The sequence below is a fragment of the Haemorhous mexicanus genome, chromosome 3 (assembly GCF_027477595.1).
Source record: "Haemorhous mexicanus isolate bHaeMex1 chromosome 3, bHaeMex1.pri, whole genome shotgun sequence".
NCBI classification, from domain to species: domain Eukaryota; kingdom Metazoa; phylum Chordata; class Aves; order Passeriformes; family Fringillidae; genus Haemorhous; species Haemorhous mexicanus.
This window is the reverse complement of record NC_082343.1, coordinates 48,667,479-48,689,961: the sequence shown is the minus strand read 5'-3', so window position 1 is coordinate 48,689,961 and position 22,483 is coordinate 48,667,479. Positions and strand designations below refer to the sequence as shown.

Below are 22,483 nucleotides of genomic sequence, written 5' to 3'. Positions count from 1 at the left end.
TTTGAAGAGGATTTGGAACAGATCTTAATGAGATTTCCTAGCAGAATTTGAAAGATTTTGTTTTTCAAATACTCACCAGAGGTCAGTGGTCTATTACACCTGGTACTGGGCAAACATGAAACAAATTCAGCAAGTTTGGCTGTTTTTTTTGAAACACCTAAAAAATAGAACTTTCTCAGGCATCTAGTATCACAGTCTCTTAGTGCTTAATTATAGCTGTGTAACTGCATGGGAAAATAAAAGTGGGGCTGCACATCTCCTCAATATTGTCCTTTGCTGTAGAGGAGGAGAGGTAGAATAAATATATTTTAAATTACTGTTCCACTTTCATGCCATCACTATGAAGCAAGTCTAAAACTTGAAAGAAGGAATGAAAACAGAAATTCTTAGCTGTAAAGCTCAGTAGTCAGTGTTCCCTTGAAGACAAGTAATGACGTCAGTGAACTAACTTCAAGGTTGAGTAAATAAGATTAGAATAATAATCTATAACCTGGGAAATTACAGAAATCTTCAGTGGACTGTTTTGAAGACAGACCAAACAATCATTAGTTTTGGGAAAATTGCTACTGCGGACTATTGTAACTTTTCCAGAAAATTCACAAAATTCCTTCTCTCCACTTGCCACTGCTGGTTTGAAAAGTAGATAAGAAGGGATTTTGATGGTTTAATATGTAAACAAATCAAAAAGTGGTCTAGGGCAAAGAAGGGGAGTCTTTCGTGTTGTTTTTTGCTGAGGAAATACCATAATGGCAGCCAAAAAAAACCCCAAACCAAAAAAACCCAACCCCAAAACTACACTTTGACTACCCTAACTTATCTGTTATGCAAAGCTTTTATGTGTTTTAAAGTATTGTTTAAAAAAGAAACCTGAGGATATGCAAAAGATGCATTAGTACAAATATGGTGATATTTATATGTAGTTTGTATTTATTCAGCTAAGCACTGCCAGTAGGTATGCTTTTTTTTCTTCTTCAAAGCCAGCTGAAATTTAATTTCAAAATACTGACAAGAACATAGGAGCATAATGCTCTTGCATGCCTGAAGCTACTAAATGTTGTGAAATCAAAGTGGGCAAAATCCACATTAACATGAAGAAAACTGACCATCTCTTGGTCTTTATTGTCAGACAGAAATTTGTGCAACTGATATCACTTCATGATTCTGGCATTGGCAAAATGTGCATGCCAGACACAGGGAACCAAGAAAAACAAGACAAACCACAGAAGCCTCCAAAATTGTATAATTTTTATAGTTTAGTGAGAAGATGGATGTTCTCACTGTGACTGACCTCCAAGAAGCAGACTTTTAAGCCAATACAAACATTAGCTTATTTAAGCCTCTGAACATACATATAATATTGGACACAGGACAATACAGCTTAGTTTTGACCAGATTTTAGACCATTAACTGAACTCTACTTTGCTTAGCAATTTACCTTATTTACACAACAACCAAACAACAACAAAAATCCCCTAAACAAAACCCCACCAAAAATGTTTAATGGTTTCTTGCATTTAGCAACCAATCTCAGAAATCAGTGTTCTCTATATATAAACTAGAAATTATTTACAAATCAATACTTATCTTATTTAGTTCTACCTAAAACTTTTAAAAAAATGTTCACTGTAATTCAGGTGAACATTGAAGGTCATTGTGTTTGCTAACGAAAATGGTTTTAATACACTAAAGTTAGCATTAGCTAATTTAAAATCATCTTTATTGGAGAAAGAATGGTGAGGTGAAATATCTAAAATGAATTAGCTAATTGTTAAAAAAAGGATGCTAATAGCTGCTAATTGACCTCAAAACATCCTTATTCACATGCAATCATAAAAATGACTCTACTGTATTGATTTGTGCAAGAAGGAATAAAAAGATTTAGTCAGAAATACTCAGTTGAACTTGGACAAGTCCTCTGTAGTTTCAAAACCATGACTGGATTTGGATGATCACACTCTCACATTAATTCTCTGTGATACTGCATATTTATAGGTCATATGAGAATTCTGATGAAGGAATTCTTTTGAAGGCCAGCCAACACTTTCAAAAGTGAAGCTTGATTAGACCACCATTAGTAAATTTCGTTTTTCTGGGCCAGATATACCCTTTTAATATGGTTTAGCAATGCCATCAATTTTGTAAAAATACTCTGAAGTCCTGCTGATAAAATTAGAAATATTAGTTATAGATATTAAAAAGGTATATTTACTATTTTATGAGATTACAAAGCAAGCAACACAGTCATGCCTCTGTTTGCCATTTGCTTTCAATTCCTCCTACTCACTTCTTGCTTTCCAACTACCCAACTTTAAAATGCCTGCTTTTTTAAAATCACCAAACTCTTTCCTCCATGTTTTTTTTTTCCTTTTTCTTTTCACTGTATTATATTTTATCCTCCCCAGGCCATCATAACCTGCAATCATTTCTCCTATTCTGATAAGTAATAATTTTTACTTTGGAATATTAACCCTACCCTATTAAACTCAGGAATGAAGTCTTGCACCAATTCATTTGCATTTATGTTATTGTACCTTCCACAGAGCAAACACCAACACAATAACTCCACGTTAGAAGTATAAAACTTAAATGCTATTATATGCTTACACATGCTGCATGTTTACAAATACTGTATCAGATGCCTCTATTTCTGAAAAGAATCCTCTGTAATGTGAAGCCAATACCCAAGATCTCCAAAACACAAATCAGGAAATATACAGAAGTATTTTTAAGAAATCTGCTTTAAGAACACACATATAAGATAATCCCTTAAAATCACCTGTCCTCGATAGCACAAAAACTAGTAGTTTGTCTCTTATGATGATCCACTAAGGCAGGAACAAGTGGCCCTTTAACTGAAGAGGCAGGAAAAAGGCAAGAATGCACTGTACTAAAAACCTTGTGACTCCCACACTAATAAATAAGTAATGGATTATTTATTAGAAGACAGACTATTTTTCTGTTTTCCCTTCAAAGACTCATTCTGTAATTTTTATTATATTTGTAGGAACAAACAAAAATTCATCCCAAGCAACAGTTCTATGACTGGAAACATTTATCCCTGGCCTACATTTGTAACACCCTACCTGACGCAGTCCTCTCTGAAGATCAACAGTAAAATACTACTTTTCCGTGGTAGGGATTTTCTGGTGGTACACATATGAGAGAAAGCCTGTCCTAGAGCATCGTTGCTTCAATTCCTTGTATCCTATCCCTTCAACACAAACGTAGAAATAAGAGGGCTGATCCCACATATTTGTGGATCAAATTTTTCTTTTAAGCAGCTTCTTTGTAATTTAATTCAGGTGGTCACTTCAGTTTCATAGATGGAAATTCTCGGGAGAAAAAAAAATTGATTGCAACCTAAAAACCTCTGCCTCTCATAGGTGATTTCAAACTTGAAACTCTTGCAAAAAGCTCAAAGGCTGAGGGAAAGCTTAAATCTCACGAATGGAAACTATGTATTTCACAGGTTAAGATATCTTTTTGTACCTTTACCTGCTGCAGAAATACTATCCACTCCTAAAAATAGGAAAGTTTCAAGCATACCATTAACAGTGACTCAGATCCTGATTTGCAGGGTAAAAATCTGAAATCCCATTATACTATTTCATGGCAATGGAATCAAACACAGCAAGGGCTCTAGTCTCCCGCATTCTTTTCCTTTAGTTGAACACTGAAGCTCGGCCTGTTGTGATGACAATGCTATTTTGTAACCCTACCTTGGAGGACTGGCATTTTGGGTGTCTGTTGTTGGAGAAGAATCTAAATGTGAAACAGACATGTTAAACAGAAGAATACATTATATTTTTTTGGATTGCATTCTGTTAATGTGACAATTTGGGGACCAGATATTTGTGATATTCCTTTCTGCATTTCCTTTCCCCAGTTATTCCTACCACCAACACGACTGAACCACACAGAAAGCCAACATTCAAGAGAGCAAATCTTACCTTACAGGGAAAAGAAATAGTTATCAGACTGCTGGAAGTATACTGCAGACTGTTGTGCACACTTAACAGCAGTTTTAAACCTGTATTGAAGCCAGATTAGCCTCAAGAGGAAAAAAGAAAGAGGCAAAAACCATCAATTATTACAAATTAAGACACAAACTTTTTCTGCTGCTCTTGTAGAAACTTGGATTGTGTGTGAGACATACAAATGCCCAGGGGCAACTAAAAGTGTTTGGAGAAAAATTTAGCATGGGGACTTTGAATAAGAGATCAGAGAAATCTGAATTATTTTATTCCAGTCAGTATAGAACTGTACCTTTGAATTCAGCTTTTATAAAAGAGATAATAAATCAATAGTCAGGCTAAAGTACATTGCTGGTTTTCAAAGCATCTTTTATATACTGATGAAATATCCACAAGGTAAATTTTGACAATGATTAAAAATCCATCCCATCATGAACAGCATGCAGTTCACTGGAATATAGCTCTTTGAACATGACTGTGTTCCAGATGATTAAAGATTTCTCCTTCTGTTTCTGGAGTGAGCTGTATATTATCTTTGATTGGAGACAAAGGATCTGACTTTCTACAAGAAGGAAGTTTTTCATACTCTCTGCACAAAAAAACCAAAGAAAAAACAAAATAAAATTGAAGAATGTTATGATATTTTGTGTTTCTAACCACAGGCCTGTAAGACTATACAGGTTAAAACAAAGCAAGACCCCTCACCTAACTACCCACTCCACCTATGAATAAGTAAAAAAGTAAAAATTTCTGATGCAGTTTTAATTTCAATTTTAGTACAACTGAACAACTTCACTGAAAGTGACAGAATGACAGCTGTTAGCTTTACTTATCAAAGACTGCATGTAGCCCATCCTGCTTTGGGCTGTACCTCCTTCCTTAACATTTAAGTCTTCTGAGTAAGTGTAGTTTTATATATATCCTGTGAGCCTTGACATTGAGGCAGAACAGGTTAGTGTCCCACATGATGCATTTGCCATAAGGTAACAATTGTTAAAACATATGGCTAATTTAGAAACATCTTAAAATCTGGAAAAAAAAAAAAAAAGAGCTAAGCAAGTCCTAGCAGCAAAAAGCCCAATTTGTGAAATGTGTTGAGAAAAAAATCCCCTAAAAGCTAATAAATTATTGCTTACATAGAAGTAATAGAAAAATTTATATCCCCAGTATAAACACCCAGAGGTTACAAACCAACCAAAACTGGAAGGATAAAATGTGCATGGTGGGAACCAAGTCTTGCAACCATCAGCAGAGTGCCACCTAGGCTCACACTGGTCTATCTGCCTGTATTCTGATAAATCCAAATTTAGGAATTTTCTCCCTGTGAGCAACCCTAGTCAGACATTCCCAAATAGAGGTCAAGCAATAGATACAAAACCACTTTCACTTCCTCCTTGAAACTGTCAATCATTCTTAGTAAGATTTCTAAAAATGTAAATACTTTAGGTCATACTTTTTAAACAGAAAGCAGTTTTATGTTTATAATAACCTACCCTAAGGCCCAAACTTACTAAAATACGTTCATCTGAATTAACACATGATCACCAATATCAACATTTACTACTCAGTGCAAAGAATACTTTTGTGCTACTCACATTTGGTTTCAAGTTTGTGAAAATAATTGTATTCGAATAAATTAGGTCTTATTTATTCAAAGTTGAGATTGCTACTTAAAGCTGGGAAAACTTTGTCACCAGGAGTTTTTATCTGAGCCCATGGAGATAGTGTTAAGTCAGAATAACTACACTTCAGATTCTGTTGTACTTTTAAAAAATATTAGTTGCCCTTCAAATTCAAACCTTGAAGCTATTTGCAGAAAGTTCAAGTTAGAAAAGTCAACTCCACAAGGAAAAGCAACAGAATTTGCAAGAATGTCTTTTGTAACCAGATATTCCAGGCTAACAGAAATATTCCATCAGTTCACTGTCATCTTGAAGGCAGAATACTTCTGACAATCAGCCATCTCCAAATGTGAGGGACACAGAGTTAAATAGAAGCAGTCTTGTATTCAATTAAATTTAGCAACTTCAATGCAGCTTTTACATTTAGGTTAAAAAATGATTTTTGGTGTTTGATGGCAAACAAGGTCAATTATTTTCATATCAAGTATGGTAAACTAATAAAATTCAGTAAACAAATTTTAGCTGAGAGTTTTTCCTGGTTAGAAAGAAAAAACTAATTATAAAAACACATTTACAAGAAACCATGCTTCATGTTTACATCAAGCTTAGGAAGTTATAAATCCTACATAGAAAATATCTAATCTTGCACTGTTATCCTTACTGAATTGTATGAAGAACATGTATAGGGTCTGCTTTGAAAATTGTTTCTTAGAGAAAAAAGCATGCAGTGTACTAAGTAAAGGGTTAAAGCAACTCACCTTCTAAATTGGAAGCTTTTCCAGAGTTCCCCAATAGTAGATTGCAGCCCCATCTTATTTTCAGTATCACAGTCCTTTCTCTTCTGCACAGGTGACAGTTTCCTGCTTAGTCCACTTACTTTAGCTGGTATCAGTGGTTTGAGCTTTGTTATCATATGTGACCTTATATTACTGGATTTACGTAATCCAGGAACCTGTGGGATTTTAATATTGCCGTACACATGGTTAAAATTACAATCTGCAAGCAACAGATACCATGCTGCAAAGCTCATAATCAAAAAAAAAAAGTGTTTTACATTGTGTTGAGATAGTGCAATCTGAAATGCCACCACAAAGTATATTTAGATAGTCTATAATCTAAAACATGGCATCTCAAACACAAGACATACTGCAGCTATAAGAACTGGCAAACCTGCTTCGTTAGTCTTCATATTAAAATTGTAAATACTAATTTATTTTTAATTCAGTTTTTAAAACCTACTGAATAGTTACTTTTTCATCTGTTTGAAGATTATTTATTGTGCTCTCAGGTAATGCCATCTTTTAAAATTTTAAGAGCATCAACTCCTGGTCCCTATCTACAAGAAAGACAATGAGTCAAGAGACAAGGCAATAGAGCTGGTGAAAGGTCCGGAGCACAAGTCTGATGATGAGCAGCTGAGGAAGATGGGAATGTTTAGCCTGGAAAAAAGGAGGCTCCGGGATGACCTCATCACTCCCTACAACCACCTAAAGGGAAAGTGTAGCCAGGTGGGGGTTGGCCTCTTCTTCCAGGCAACTACTAATAGGACATGAGGAAATGGCCTCAAGTTGCACCAGGGGAGGTTTAGATTGGATATTCAGAAAAATTTCTTCCTGCAAAGGGTTGTAAAGCATTGGAACAGGCTGCTCAGAGAAGTGGTAGGATCACAATTCTGGGAAGTGTTCAAAAATTGTGTGGATATGGCACTTCAGGATACAGTTCAATGGTGAACATGGTAGTGCTGGATTGACAGCTAGACCTGACTGCAAAGGTCTTTTCCAACCTTAATGATTCTGTGATTCTACTACTGAAATTGCATTGTTTCTATCTAAATATATTGAGCAGATCTTGGTATTCCAAGGAGGGAAAAAAAGTGTTTAGAACATAGGCTAAAAATTGGAACAAGAATACTAGGAAGAATAAAATAAAATCTTAGAACTGCCTGCTTTATAGTATTTTGCTTTTTATCAGTCACCTTGGTATTTTTGCAGCCTATGAAGGCACCTAAATCCTACATATCCCTGTAGTACTGAATTACATCTGAGTTAGAACTTAATTTAGCTATCCCAAAAGTAGGCTAAGAAATTTAAAGCCAGAGCAGAATGTTCTTTTCTGTTATCAGTATTAGACTCTTTGCTGAGCTTACAGTAATTGTGAAAAATAATTAGCAGTAAAAAGCACATCTGAAATAGTATCATAGGAAAAAACTTGGGGTCTTAGGGAGCTCTGTATCACATAGACATTTTTCAGTAAAAAGCTTCTACTTGTTTTGATATTAGAACTGAGTAGGTAGCACTGCCTATTTTGGACTGGAACCACTATTAGAGTTGACAAACTTTTCAGATTGCCTCCCCCAGTTATTAAATTTCTCTAAGTAAATCCACATAGCTGATATTGAGCTTACCAAAATCAGAATAAATTAGGTATTATGTGATTAACTGCTTCTTCCCTAAATCTGGAAATCATTTTCCCCTTTGGTATCTTCTGCTGTATTTAACAGCACATATTTCCCTTTTTTTACACTTGCAGGATCCTAATAAACATCCTAACAAGATTTTAATAAATTCTAAGAGAAAACTGAACCAAAAGTGGTGCTCTTTATCTCTGCTTTTGCTCTCCCATAGTCTTACTGGTGTGACAACTCACAGAAGTCCAAGAGTCTAGGTGGGCCCAAGTTACAACATGACTGACCTTTTGGTGGTTGTTGTCAGGTTACATTTTGGCCAAGCCAGTTTTCTGATATAATTCTTTATAATTATTATTCCCAGCACATAACAGAAGAAGAGAGAATTCATGGCCACGGCAATAAGTGGTGGAAATCCTCCTACTGGCCACTTGTTTTAGACTAACCCTATTGTCCTCAGATTTTCAGCAGTTTTTGTTTTCTGAAGGGCTCCAAGCATGAAATTCTGTTTTTACGTGATGCTTATATTACATCAGTACTTCCATAATGTGATCCCCCAATATTTAATATAGTCAGTCATTCTCCCAATATACCTTCTAAGGGGAGTAAAATAATATAAAACATATTAAACACAGCCTTAAAACCAAAGTAATAAAAATTCTGAATGTCAGGATGATTTCCTTGCTCAGTCTTGTTGAGGAAAAGCAGGAAAAATGTTAATGTTCCAAAATACAAATGTAACTTGCTCCTTAACAGATAAGTTCCTAACAATAACCACAAGATGTCACTATTTTACAAAACACACAATATTCTTGTCTGGCAGAGAGAAGCTTTTGATTTTTAGTCTGTCTACACAAAAACTTACTAGGGGGCATACATAGAAAACATCTGCCTCTTAAATCTTTTGGTCAATTCTCATGACAACACCTAAGGAGTCAGAGCTGTTAAGGTCTTAGAAGTTATCAACTAGATAAATATATTAAGCTCTTAGCAATGTTCCACAGACAAGGAACATAAGTTTATTCTTATACATACAAGCAAACACAGAGAAGTCAAATTACAGTTGCATCTTGTGACTGTATCTGGACTGTGAACATTACTGCAATTTATATCACAGAACCTGAAATGGATTTTCTTGCCTTACCTTGGCTTACTTTACACTGAAGTGTTTAAAATCCCCAAACAAGTTGCAACTCTATTATCAATTATAGGTGGTTATATTTCATCTCAGCTCCAGGGTAGATGAACAAGAATAAAGCTTTGTCTGGTCAACATTTACATTGCTTAAGTCTTTCATTACAAGTTCTAAAATGAACTAGTAGAAACTGATTTTCAGAGTTTAGTAAAGCTCATAAAATTAAAGAATTCTTACCTTGGTCTTTATGATTGTATTTTTTTTGTTAGTTTGAACAGCAGAAAATAGCTCAGACAGAGAACATTGATCATCATTCAGTTTTGAACTAGAATCAGATTCCTTCAAGAGAAAATTGATCTGATTTTAAAACAGGTTGTCTTTTTGTAAACATAATATATGCTTTCATATCTACATGTATATTCTTTAAGCTACAACGTTTTCAGCAGTTCTAAGAATTCATACAAAAACCTGGCTTTTAGCAAGCAACACTACAAAGGCATGCATATGCTTCTGAAAGCACTTCAGGGACTAAAAGCAGAGAACAAAAGGTTGCCTACCAGTTGTTTTTCTGAGGCACTGCAGTGATAGCAGCAGAAAACTCAAAGCAAACTAAAACCAGAGGACAGATTTTATTTAAGCTAGTATATCACTCCACTATGTACAATTATGTTAAGCATTGACATATGATCATCCCTGATGATCTATTTAGAGAGAGATCATCCCTGATGATCTATTTAGAGATAGATCATCCCTGATGATCTATTTAGAGATAAGTTTGGTTAGCACAAGCTACATCATCTCTAGGGCACCATTCTGAAAAGGAGACATCACTGAATAATTTCTTTTATAATTTCAAGTGAAAACAAATGCTGAAATAATGTCTAATTTTCTTACCTTTGCACCTAAGCTGTTGTTGGACACTTGCAGGATTTCTGAAGACTCCAAACTGCATTCTGATGGCTCACAAGACCCTTGAGACTGTGATGACTGTTCCAGTTCTATTAACGGGGAGGACTCTTCCTCCGGTTCATTACACACTGCCGCATTAATCTGATCTTCCTGGGATACAATGCAGTTGTTTCTCTGTTGGTGAAACTGCTGTGAAAATACAGTGTGAGGTAGACCAAGATTTCCTGAGTTACTTTTGAGGCTGCTGTACCACTGGGGACAACTTTTCTGCATTTCTCCAAGAGATGTAAAGACAGTCTGTGATGATTTTTCAGTTTCTGAAAAACTAGAAACATCTTCAGCTACATGTTTTCCTTCCTGTTTCTGGCAGTCCTGCTCAGCATCTTCAGTTAGATCATCACCTTCCTTCTTTGTTCTACTGTCTAACATTACTGCATCATTGCAGAAAAACCTAAAAAGAGAAAAAAAAAGGTGAAAGCAAGGGGGAAGAAAGTTATTGATGACGACATACTCATTTGCATCATTGTCTCTTATCCATCAATTTTATTTTCAAGGTATACTTGCAGACAAATTATTTTGGCAACAGGAAAAGTCCTTCAGGGAGACATTTAGCAGGAAAAAAAAAAAAGAGCATAAGAGCATAACAGCATCTATAAAAATGGCATTCTTCACTGGAATGAGAAACATCTAGAAAGCCTACAAAATTGAAGAATATATTAATTAATGATGATAAAGCTAGTAGTGAAATACTTCAGCACAACTCAAAGAAAATAGAACCTTACTACTTTTTTCCTATGGTATAGCAGCTGTTCCTGAGAATACTGAGCACAGATTTAGGTAAGAACCTATAATCAGTGACAGCTCTTAATTTTTCATGCAATAAAAAAACTTTCCAAAACTTTCAGCTCAGAAAGATGTGCTTTAAAACTAAGGTATTAAGACTGCTCCGTAAAATTGCACTGCTCAAAAATATTCTGATTATTTAAGATAAAAATTACACAATAATAGACCAAATTGTGATAATGTTTTGTAAAACAAATTCAAGTAGATGTGACCAAATGGGACTAAATGGAAAAAAAACCCAAACCTAACAAAGTCCCTGTTCTCAAAGTGATGCTGCAGAGATCAGTAGTGTCAGCGGAATGCGATGGGATAAGAATAGATATTTGTCATTGAGTATGACCAGGATTAGCTTTATTGAAATAAACAAAAAGCCCCATCAACTCAAGTCCATGAATTCATTAACTGCTTATATATTTGCCACAAGTAGCTATCCTTGGTTTTTTGAGATATATCACATGTCCTTTACCTGGAAAAAAACCCCACCCAATTCCTATTTAATTTTGATACCCAGAGATATTTAATATTTTCTTGAGAGCCACCATAATGATCACAGGGCCAGAGCACCTCTCCTACAAAGAACAGCTGAGGAAGCTTTTCTTCTCTAGGCTGTTCAGCCTAGAGAAGAAAAGGTTCCAGGAAGACCTTATAGCATCTTGCAGTACCTACAGGGGAGCCTAAAGGAGAGCTGGAGAGGGACTTTAACAAGGGCATGTAACAACAGGACAAGAGGGAACGATTTTAAGTTGAAGGAGGCTGAAATTAGATACTGGGAAGAAATTCTTCACCTTGTGGTGAATGTGAGTGTGGTAGTGCACTGGAACAGGATGCCCAGAGAAGCTGCAGATGCCCATTCCTGGAAGTGCTCAGGATCAGGTTGGATGGATCTCTGAGCAGCTTGGTCTAGAAAAAGGTATCCTGACAATGTCAGGGGGGTTGGAATGAGATGATTTTAAGGTCCCCTCCAAACCAAACCATTCTACAAATAGTCTCAGTCTTCACTTCAGCAGTAAAAAAAAAAAAAAAAAAAAAAAAAAAAAATCAACATTATATGTCTTCCAAAAGACAGCATGCCTAGCACAAAGGATCCACCATCTCAGCTGAGATGCAATAGAGTTGCACAAAAAGTTTGAGGTAGCACTTTTCCTATTTTCAGTATTCAGGCCATTCAACAAACAGTATTTTGCTACTTTTGAAAACACGTGACATAAGCATACCTGCTTCTCGTTCCTGGAACAATTACAGCATCCTTCTCTTTGTTTTTCCTTTGTAAAAATGAAGCAAATTTATTTCTAACTCTGGGTAGGGAATTAGTGCTTTCTTGAGTGATGGAAATTCCAGGAGAATCAAGGGCTTGTATTGCTGACACACTCTTTTGTGCTTGACCATCATTATCATTCTCCTTCTTGACTCTTTTTGTTTTTGAAAATGAATATTGCTTCAACAGATCTCCATCTGAGACTTCTTCTGAATCTAAAGACAATTTAAGCATCACTGTAAAAGCACATTCTACAATTAACCAAGTTATGAGATAACTAAGCATTACATATTTACTCTCACAGGCTTAAAAATATTAGTAATGTCTGGTAAGAAAATAGAGTTTAGATGTATTTAATGCCATTGTTTTCTAGTACATTGCCTTAAAAATAACTCAGTGAAGAGGTGGATGGAGTGAAGGCAGAACAATTACAATGAAACTACATTTGATTTAGAAGCAGGTTGCTAAACTACCTACAGACTTTGATAACAGAGGAAATAGGAAGATATCAGGAGTACCAAAGGAAAAAAAGAAAGCTCCAGCAGAAAGCAAATCAGAAAGCAAAGGAAGCAGTGGAAAACACTTAACATAAAGCACAATAGGAACAAAAAGTGCCCCTTCTATTACAAGCCCACAGTTTATCTGAGCACCTACAACTCAGGTGGCATAGAAGATGAGATAACACAAACACACTAGAGAAAGTGAAAAATTTGGCATAAAGAGTACCTATACAGGAGATAGATGCAGCACAATCTGAGTACAGAAAATATTCTTTATATTTTCAGTCTGGCCTAATATCAATGCTAGGAAAACCAGGTTGTTTTAACTTCTTCACAAACCATTTTAAGATAGAAATCAAAACCAAAACTATATCAAAACACAGCTTGTATTAAACATAACCTGAAATTGAAACCACCAGAGTTTTATAGCAAACCAAAGAACGTTAAGATCAAGTCCTGTTGAAAGTCACCCTTAATCATCACCCAGGCTTTAATATTATGGGTTGTTAGTCTTGTAGCTTGTTGAACACAGAATACAGACAATAACACTCAAGAGTTAAGCCTCTAAAGCCTCATACCATAAAGTACAATATAAAATATTTTCTTTTCCCACAGCCTTCTACTGTTGTTCATATACTTATGTAATATAAACATACCACTCCTTGGCCTTTTTGACAAGAGCTCTTTGCCTGCAAGCTTTAGTCCTTTAACACTAATTATTTTCTCCATGCCTTTGGTTAATGGTTTCTCTGGGAAGTGTATTTTAGGAGGAGCAGGATCTTCAGTGGGGCCAAACTTGTATTCTCTGCTCCAAATGCTATTGACATGATTACCACGTTGGTCATTCCAGCCACAACTTCTCTGCTGCACAGGCTACAAAAAACAATTAAAAACCAAGACACAGGTTTATAATTTTGCCTTCTATATATGATTTCCTGACTTAGCATACAAGGAAGGAAATGCTGACATTTGTACATCTAGTGACATAGTCCACAAAAACCTTTTTTGTTCCCACAATTCTCATGCTTTTCATACTTTTTGATTTGCTCCCATAATGTCTTCATTTCAATATGGCACAAGTGACTAACTGCTCATCTCAGATCAAATTTAAAATTTATTACTATTCAGGAAACAATTGATGATTATTCTTGGAAGAAATCCAAGACTCTAAGAATTTTCTCTTTAAACCAGTTACTTCTGTAAATAGATTTAAGGACTTAGCAAATAAGTCTGAAAGTAAAACAGATATTAAATGCCATGAAAAATAAAACTTTACCTTTAAAAAAAAAAGAGAATTACATGTGTGGGAGCACACAGTTTCTGTAATAGCACAATAGATTTCACTGACAATTCATTTGTGGATAACACTCAATTGTATTTTCCCATTAACATTCAGACCCACATAAAGTTCTTAATAACTAACTTCATAATAAACATGTTACCTGTGCCGTGTCAGGGTTATAACTATCAATTTGTTCCATTGTATTGATATCAACATTGCCAATAGCAATTTGAAAAGCAGTATCATCACCAACATGTCTGTTCCCATCATAGTATAGGAAAATATCTGAATGTTACATTATATATCAACAACTCTACCATGAAAGTTAGAACAGCTGCTTTCCCATTTTTTGGCTAAAAAGCATGGCTAGAATATTAACCTGAAAGATTAATACTACTACTCCTGGCTCAATCTGATGTAACAGCAGTTGTAACAGATCTGCAGTCTTTGGCAAATCATGTAAGTCAATATTAAATTCTTCAATTATCAGCAGGAGAGGCAGTAACTATCCCCTTCCTAATTTCTGCAAATGCCAGAGATCAGATGGCTTGAACATTCAAAGCCAGTAACTACTTTAACACTAGTCTCCTTTCTTCCTTCATTTTCCTAATCTTACATGTTGAAATTTACATTGCACAGATGTGGCAAAATGCTACCTTTTCGATAGGAAGAGGGATCTGGTATAACAGGAAATGCTAAGATTAGAGACTTGAGTTGAGCACAAACTGCAAGAATTAAACTGGAAGAGATTATAACAGGCAACACAGGCAGAAATTCAAGACCATCACAAAGCAGACAGTTTATACTTAAACTGTATTAAACAATTTTTTTTCTAACGAAAACAACCAGATCAATAGCTTCTGTCTGTATCAATAATAGGTCATTTAGTTACCCCCTGCACTTAAAAAAAAATTGATTAAAATCAGAGCAAAGGAGAAAAGAAAAAAAACCCCACAAAAGTTTTAAGACTGCAGAAAAGCAAAACTATAATAAAAGCAGGGATGCAACAACAACAACAAAAAAATCCAAGTACACCACAGATGCAATGAAAATTGTAAGATACCACATCAGCTCACCCTTATTTCCCCATTCTGCCCTTTCAACACAAAGGATACCGTCCTGCATAAGTTAGTGTTTCTGGATCAACATCATCTTCATATGCATTCAGAGGAACTAATTTTCTGTTGACAGGATCAAAAACTAACTGATACAGGAATGTATTATTAGCTCGTGTAAAACCCTGTATGTATTCTTCTGGTATCGTTATATTCATCTTCAAGTACTGCCCCATTTTCTTAATAACCTGTCAAAAAAAATATTACTCAACTGTTTCATTTTAACAGGTTATGTGAAAGGTTAAATACATTTCAAATATTAATTATCTTTGCTTGTAATTTAATGTACAATGAGTGTCCTACTGCAACAAGCAGATTCAACTTAAATAGGGGAAAGAAAGAAAACAGAACTTCAAACATTCTTTTCCCACTCAAATTGTCTACAATTACGAAAATAAGACAATTCAATTTTTATACCTCCTTCAATAAATAAAACAATACAAAATGTGATCAGAAAAACAAATCTCCTTAAGGTGATTATACACATCAAATTTTTATCATTCATATTATCAGGACATATAAGCAATATGTGGGTGCTCTTAAAATGGAAAAAAAGCAGAACTAACCAGAATAAACTCTGGGATTTTGCTCAGAGGTACATTAAAGCAAATAATGATTTGCATAGGAAAAGTCCAAAGTTCCCCTTTTACTTCCTCAAAAGCAAAACCAGTTACTTTGATGTCTGCTCTATATGATACAGAATATTTTAAAATGAAAAATCATAGTACTTTGTCTGTGAGAGAAAAAGATAAAGTTCACTAAAACACACAAGTAATTTAAGAAAGAAGATAACATACTAAGTTAATTAAACTGCATATTAAAATGCCTTTATGGATTAGATTTACCTGCCTCCAGGACAGACCCATGAGGTAGTCTTAGTAGTTCTTAACCTCTCTACTCCCTTACTACCCATACAGAATAGTTGTTTCCATCCTCTTAGCCTCTGTATTTCCTAATACAAAATTTGTTTTAATTTCATACATTGGACAAGAAAAAACCACCCTATATTAATTTGTTTTGCATCATATCACATTTTTCTTCCATACTGTTTTTAATATAGAAATGTTCATATTCATACATATGTGATGAATAGGATTCTCAATCTCTGCCCCTCCCGCAACACATATAAATCTGCACTTGTACAGAAGTTACAGTTCATTGAGCAGTTCTAATAACTAATCTGCAGAAGCAGAAGAAAGCAGTAATGAGGGAGGGGGGGAAATATCAAAGTCTTACAAAAAATTAAGTTACCCTTCAAACAGAATATACCCTCGAAGGATTAAAACAATTCTTTACCTAAGTTTACACTTCGGTATTTTTCTTATAAATATATATCAGCTTCAACACTTGAGTAAGTTTAGGCCAGCATCTTTTTTAAGAATACTAAAAATACTTCTTGAGTATTCTCCTCAAAATGGAGGAAGACAAGAATGCTTCATATTTTCAGTTCAGTGTTAAATTTCATATATAGTGATATAGGCAGCCAAAAAACAAAACACGAAACAAAACTGAGTTTACCTTTATAATATCTGGATTGTTGGCTAATTTTAGTAACTTGCATGCTTTAGCTAACCCAATTCCATGAATTGAAGGGAGGTAGTCACAACCAGAAAGAATACACATGTAGCGGAATTTCTCTTCTGTAAATACATTTCCAAGCTGCTTGCAGTTTCCTAGTCGAGTTTGATCTATCTCTAGTCCATTTCCAAACTTGTCAATTTTCAGAAACACCTGACAATTAAGAGGAAGTGAAAACAATAATTTTCAGCCATATAAGGTGGTTCATTGCACTTGGTGGAAACAGAGAGGCAAAGTGCTATGCTCATCTCAGAATTCTGTTTCCCACAATTGCTGTAGAAGAGTTAATCCATACATCAAACATATTTGGCAACTTCAAACTCTGCTTTTCAGATATCAGCAAGAGGTAAAGGTTATTAGTATTTTCCTTCATACCTTTTTACATCCAAAAGCTAAAAGATCAGAGTCTTCTGTAATTATAGCTTGAACCATGCCAATCTTATTAAGATAAGCCAGCTGAGCATCAGCTTCATAAGGAGCAACAATACAATCAACTCCTTGGGCTCGTGCAGCCTGTACATAAACAAGAAGCATACAAGTACTTTGCATTATTTTCAGTAATTACCTTAAGAGATCTGAAAGCATAAAATCCTCTACATTAAAAAGCCAAAACCATAACCTTTTTAATCACACACCTATTCTGCCCTCAGTAAGAGTCCAATATTTCACATTCAAAAACACATCTTCAAAGCAGTTTAGATCTATATACGGTTTACAGAAACAACCTTTCCTATAACACTATTGCCACTGCATCTGACCACAGGTGACAGCTTTGAACTCATGCAAGTTATATTCTGGACAAAGGAGAACAGTACTAGAACAAACTTAATATTTTTTGATGAAGACCCTATGACTGCATTGAAAGTATTAGAACAATTTTTAATCAGACAAATTTTTTTCTGTAGTCTATGCTCAGAAACTAGACAAGGGAAAAAATGCAATAAAAAATTTGGTTTCTTTTGTGCTGCAAAAGTAAAACAGGTTCAAATTCAGTTCATAGCGGTAGGAATAGATGTGTTTTGTTTGACACATCATTATTTATACAAATGGGCATAATACACTTCAAGCTTGTTAATTGTGCCTAACACAATCCAATAACATGCAAGTCAATTAAAGAGTGAGCAGGTGGGAATACTTTTCTTTCCTAAATAGAATAAGCAGTGATGTAGCCACAAAAATGAAGAGTAGGATATGCTACCTATTGCAGAGATTTTTTTTTTTTTTTAACTGGTATTATCAATAATGTTGACAACTTACTTTAATAACTTCATGAGCCATAGCATGGGTAATATTTACACTTCGCCCAAAACATTCTCTAGCCTCTGACAGTCTCCCTTCCTGCAACAATTGTTTCCCCTTCAGAAGACTGGCTTGACGCCTCCTAAAAGAAAGATAAAAATATCATCAATCTCAGATTATTTTTCACTTAAAAAACAAAGAGCAGAAGGGACTAAGAAAGACAGGTAAGAAAGGGGGAAAATCATAACACCTTCCAAATCTAGACTACTGCAGAATTTTTTAAAACAAAAGAGTAACTAGGTCATTGCACTGACAAGGACAACTAGATTTGAATGTTGAAATTGATATTTTCTCAGAAAACAGTGACAAATAAGAACTGAAATCATCAGTGTACAAGAAGAAATGCACCCACTCAGCTTGCAGTAAAATAGACTTAATGGAAGTTGGGAGTATCTGACACTAGATAGTTATTGATTTAGAGGACAGATAACCTAATTTACTTAATTTCATAAATAGGAAATTGTTAATTTCACGCTGAAGAAAGCACGTGTCTCATGAGACCTCATAAATAACAACCACTACTGAAAAACTGTCATAGATTCAGTGAAAAGTCCCATTTATAGGGACCTGAATCCAAATGTGAAACAACTTTATCTTGTTAGTTGTAGAGAAAGATGAGGAAAGGGATACTATTTTGAAATAAAATTATAATGGGAAAAAATATTTTTGTCAAGAGATCACAAGTGTGGGTAAACTAAAAGCCTCTAATACATGACAGGAACTACTACTCAAAGGCTTACTTCCTTCCTTTATAAAATGGCTTTCATTTATGAAGTGCATCTCTATTTTTGGAATAAAACCTCTAAGAAGTTTGTATGATTGAAGATGTAAATTAAAAAATATCACACTACATTGCAGGAGGGTTTACCCTCCTGTAAGTCCTGTAAGAACTTACTTCCTATATGGAAGGCTTTTGATTTTTACTGTAGTGATAAAACTGCTTTGCTTGCAAATCAATACAGTTCGGTACTTACTCTCGTCGTGCCTTTTCCACTTCCTTCTTAGAGGGTAGGGTACATCCATCAAATACCAAAATTGGTTTAATTCCAAAGGAGAGGAGCATATGAACAAGTTTCATACAGAAAGCTACATAACTGTATCAACAGCAACAAAAGTAAGACAAGAGAGATAAAATTTATTGTGAATCACAAGTCAATTACACCTTTTCCAGCTTCAGGAAAGGAGAACTGTAAGTAGTTTAGGACCCACTATTGTTCAAAAATCATAACAAGCTGCACATTCCCCCAGTATCACAAAAAACTAAGAACACTTGAATGCAATTTCTTTGATTTTTTTACCAAGAGAAACAATCCACCTCCCAATTCAGAACTGGGCTGACTGCTCCTCTCTCCCAGATAAAATGAAATAGGAATTCAAGTATAATTCAGTTGATTTTGCTACATCAGGATTCAGTACTGACAAAAAGGTAACCAGTTAAAACATGGATTGCCTTTTTACTTTCAGCAACTCAATTCACAATGGCCAGGGAAACAGGAAGCAGACAAGCACAGTACATGATCTTTCTCCAGAAAGGCAGACTAAAAGCACTTCTGTAGAGTTGGAAGTGATGGGGTTATTTAATCTCTCCAACCCTCTGCTGCCTTCAAACCCAATTTTTGAAAAAATATTTGATGGGCATTCCAGATGTTATTTATTCCCTCAGACCTCTCATCTTCTTATCTGTAATTTCTACAGATCTATATGAGAACATTTTATCAGCAGCACAGAACTAAAATCTAATAACTGTTGTAAACACTAAGCAAGCATATTGCAGCAATGTTCAAAGAAAAAAAAATCAAATTTTTTTAATTTTAAGAACACTATTTAAAACAGCAAGGGCAACTTCATCAACAGAGGAAGGGAGGAGAAGGAGAGTGGGATTTAGAAGCATTTAGAATGCAAGGATACAAGCACTGAAGAAACTAGATTTAGAGCTACAGAAAAATAACTATGATTTTTGAAAGACTAAATAGCACTGTAGCTATGTAATACCTTCATCCAGATGAATTTTAAAGTATGAAAGGACTCTACACTACAGTTAAGGTGACAGTCTAGGATCATATGTGCCTGGAAACAAGATTTACCCATACTCATGTATTCAAATTCAGCCATTCCAAAGTTTCCCACCAGTAATTCTCCTGACAGTCAATTTTTCCCTCAGCTGAAGTGTATCCTATTCTCAAGACTCTGAGGAACCTCTTCTACCTTCAAGGCAGGGTTGGATTGAAACTCCACAGTTCTTCAAATTAACACAAGGAGCACTAAATATTTGAATCCATTTGCAAAGCACCAACTCTCTCTTGCCTCCAATCAAACATTTGATGGATCCAAGGGCCCTGGGTGGTGCCAAGCACTAGGACAAGAATGCAGAAACCAAAGCATGGGAATTCCGCTAGAATAGAACAGAACTTCCTTGCTGTGCAAGTAAGCAAGCACAGAAACAGGTTGGCCAGAGAGGTTTTCGAGTCTCTTCCTTCTTTGGGGATATTGGAAAGCCCTCTGGACACAACCCCAAGGAATGGGGTTCTCTAAGGGAGCCTGCATGAGATGACATCCTGTGGCCCCTTCCAGCTTTACCTAAATCCAATCTAAAACAAGAGTTCAAGCCACATTTCCAGATATAAGCAAGAAATGCAAACCTGATCTAAGGTGTGGAGGTAAATCTGAAATATGACCACAATTTTTGTTCATTTCCCTCCCTAGAACTATAACCGTGTAAATGTGTTCTAGAAAAACTACTTTAACTAAAAGCATAGTATGTCCAGCAAAAAGGCTTACACCTTATTAAGAGCACAACATATCTCTCAAAATTCCTTGGCATCATTACAACTTTCATCACAGAAGTATTTACAAAGTCTCTTTGCATACAAAAAAGGTGTCTGAAAATAATATTAAACTTGAAATTAAAGAATTGCACGTACAGAATTTCATCAGAGAAACCAGGTTATAGTTGAGAGCGATTCATGCTAGGAAAAAAACCCTAACTAATTCAGCCTTGGGTATCCTGACCAAAAAAAAAAAATTGATAGTTTTCCCCCAATATATACGTTTTTTTAAATTTTGCACAGCTGGAAAGCTGTTTATTTATCGCCAAAATTTTCGAATTCTAAAGAGTTAAACTCAGAATTCAGAATCAATAGCAAGAAGCGAAAGTACTGTAACATAATTTTTAGATTCAAGAAACACCAAGTTGACAAAACTTTAGTTTGTAAAAGGGCTGAGACTTAAACGTGAGAAAGACTTACAAATCCGTGGGCTCTCCCCGAGCCAGCTTCTCAGCACAAGCATAGGCGCCCTTGTGCAGCCAGCAGTAGGTGTCCACAGCTACCGTCATTCCTTTGTATTTCTTCACGTGGGAAGGCTCGGCAGCCTCCTTGATGAACTGGAGCAGGCCCTGGATCCCCATGATGCCGCAGAGCGGGAAAACAAAGAAAGGAGCGAACACAAAGCCGAGCGCTCTGTGCTCTCGATGGTCACTCTCGATCTCAGCTCACAGACGGGGCGCTGGGCCGCGCCAGAGCCACGAGCAGCTCCTGCGGCTGCCCCCGCGCATCCCGGCCCGGGGCCGCCTCCCTACGCGGCAGCGGCGGCTGTACCTCGTTGCGGGACGGCGCTGCCCGGAGAGTGGGGCGAGAGAGGGACAGAGAGGCGAGGGGCGCGGAGACCCGGCCTGACCCGCCCGCACCTCGCCAGGGCAATCGCGGCTTCTCCGGCCCGGCACAACTCAGCCGCGGCGCGTGGCGGCCGCCCGGGGCTTTCAAGCAGCGCGCGCTGAGCTCGGTGGCCCCGCCCCGCGCGCGGGGACTACGATCCCCATGGTGCCCCGCGCGGGCGGGGCTCGCGCTGCAGCCGCGGGACCGCGCATTCCCACCGGCATTCCTCACAGCCGGCGTGCGGCGGACACGGGTCACGGATAGCAACAGGAACGTGACATTTATAAACGTTAAATACTCAGAAATCAAAAGGCCCCGCAGAGTTTTAACAAGACAGTGGGCAGTAGCCAACGCCGTGAGAAGGGAGGGGAAGGGAGGGGCTGACTGCCTGCCAAGGATCAAGCGGGGCACAGATGTCGCTGCTACAGCACTGAAACCCCGGGGTTAAAGTAAGAACCGATGGTCGAATTTACAATTATGATACAGGTCCTTTCCTTGTCAGTTATCGTAAGGGTTTGCTCGCATAAATAAAAAAAAAAAAATTGCAGTAAGATGTAAATGTAGGCCAATATCTACCAGGTAGAAGTTTCTTTTTCTACATGCCCTTTGGAAGCCTGGACAGTTCTTAGATTGACTCGGTGAGGTGGATGACTCAGTCAGCAGTGTAGAAAGCAATGTTTCCAGGCAGTGGACAGCAAAGTTTAAATTCAATGCATTCTGGAAAGAGCACATCTGAATTACAATTTCTCAGCTAAGAAATGCATGTAAATAACTTGGTCACAGTGATACCATAAGATGTTTTAATGTTGAAAATATTGATTGAATTCTGCTTTGCTAATTCTTTTTTCACTCCTTGATTCTGACTATATATGACACACCCCACAAGTTTTAAATCCAACTGCAGTTAGAATCCA

The 22,483-nt window shown here is 36.4% G+C and overlaps 1 protein-coding gene across 1 annotated transcript; it reads right to left on the bottom strand.

The window, feature by feature from the left end:
- Positions 1-1,230: 1,230 nt before the first annotated feature.
- On the bottom strand, positions 1,231-21,466 carry EXO1 (exonuclease 1). Its single transcript, XM_059841694.1, has 13 exons — positions 21,162-21,466; positions 18,891-19,010; positions 17,875-17,998; positions 16,993-17,130; positions 16,558-16,770; positions 15,040-15,227; positions 14,085-14,181; positions 13,299-13,515; positions 12,102-12,357; positions 10,030-10,495; positions 9,373-9,474; positions 6,355-6,548; positions 1,231-4,563 (listed from the first exon to the last, which is right to left on the bottom strand). Exons 1-13 carry the CDS (start codon positions 21,320-21,322, stop codon positions 4,422-4,424), a joined length of 2,418 nt encoding a protein of 805 aa, XP_059697677.1. The 5' UTR covers positions 21,323-21,466; the 3' UTR covers positions 1,231-4,421.
- Between the last annotated feature and the right edge of the window lie 1,017 nt (positions 21,467-22,483).

What these genes read in the sequence shown, in the direction of transcription:
- EXO1 (XM_059841694.1), bottom strand. Translation starts at nt 21,322, where the DNA reads ATGGGGATCCAGGGCCTGCTCCAGTTCATCAAGGAGGCTGCCGAGCCT. An exon ending in GTCAAAAAGGCCAAGGAGTG is followed by an intron (nt 12,358 to 13,298) that starts GTATGTTTATAT and finishes AATTGTCTTTAG; the next exon opens with ATTCAGAAGAAGTCTCAGAT. An exon ending in GTTCCAGGAACGAGAAGCAG is followed by an intron (nt 10,496 to 12,101) that starts GTATGCTTATGT and finishes TTCTCTTTTTAG; the next exon opens with GTTTTTCTGCAATGATGCAG.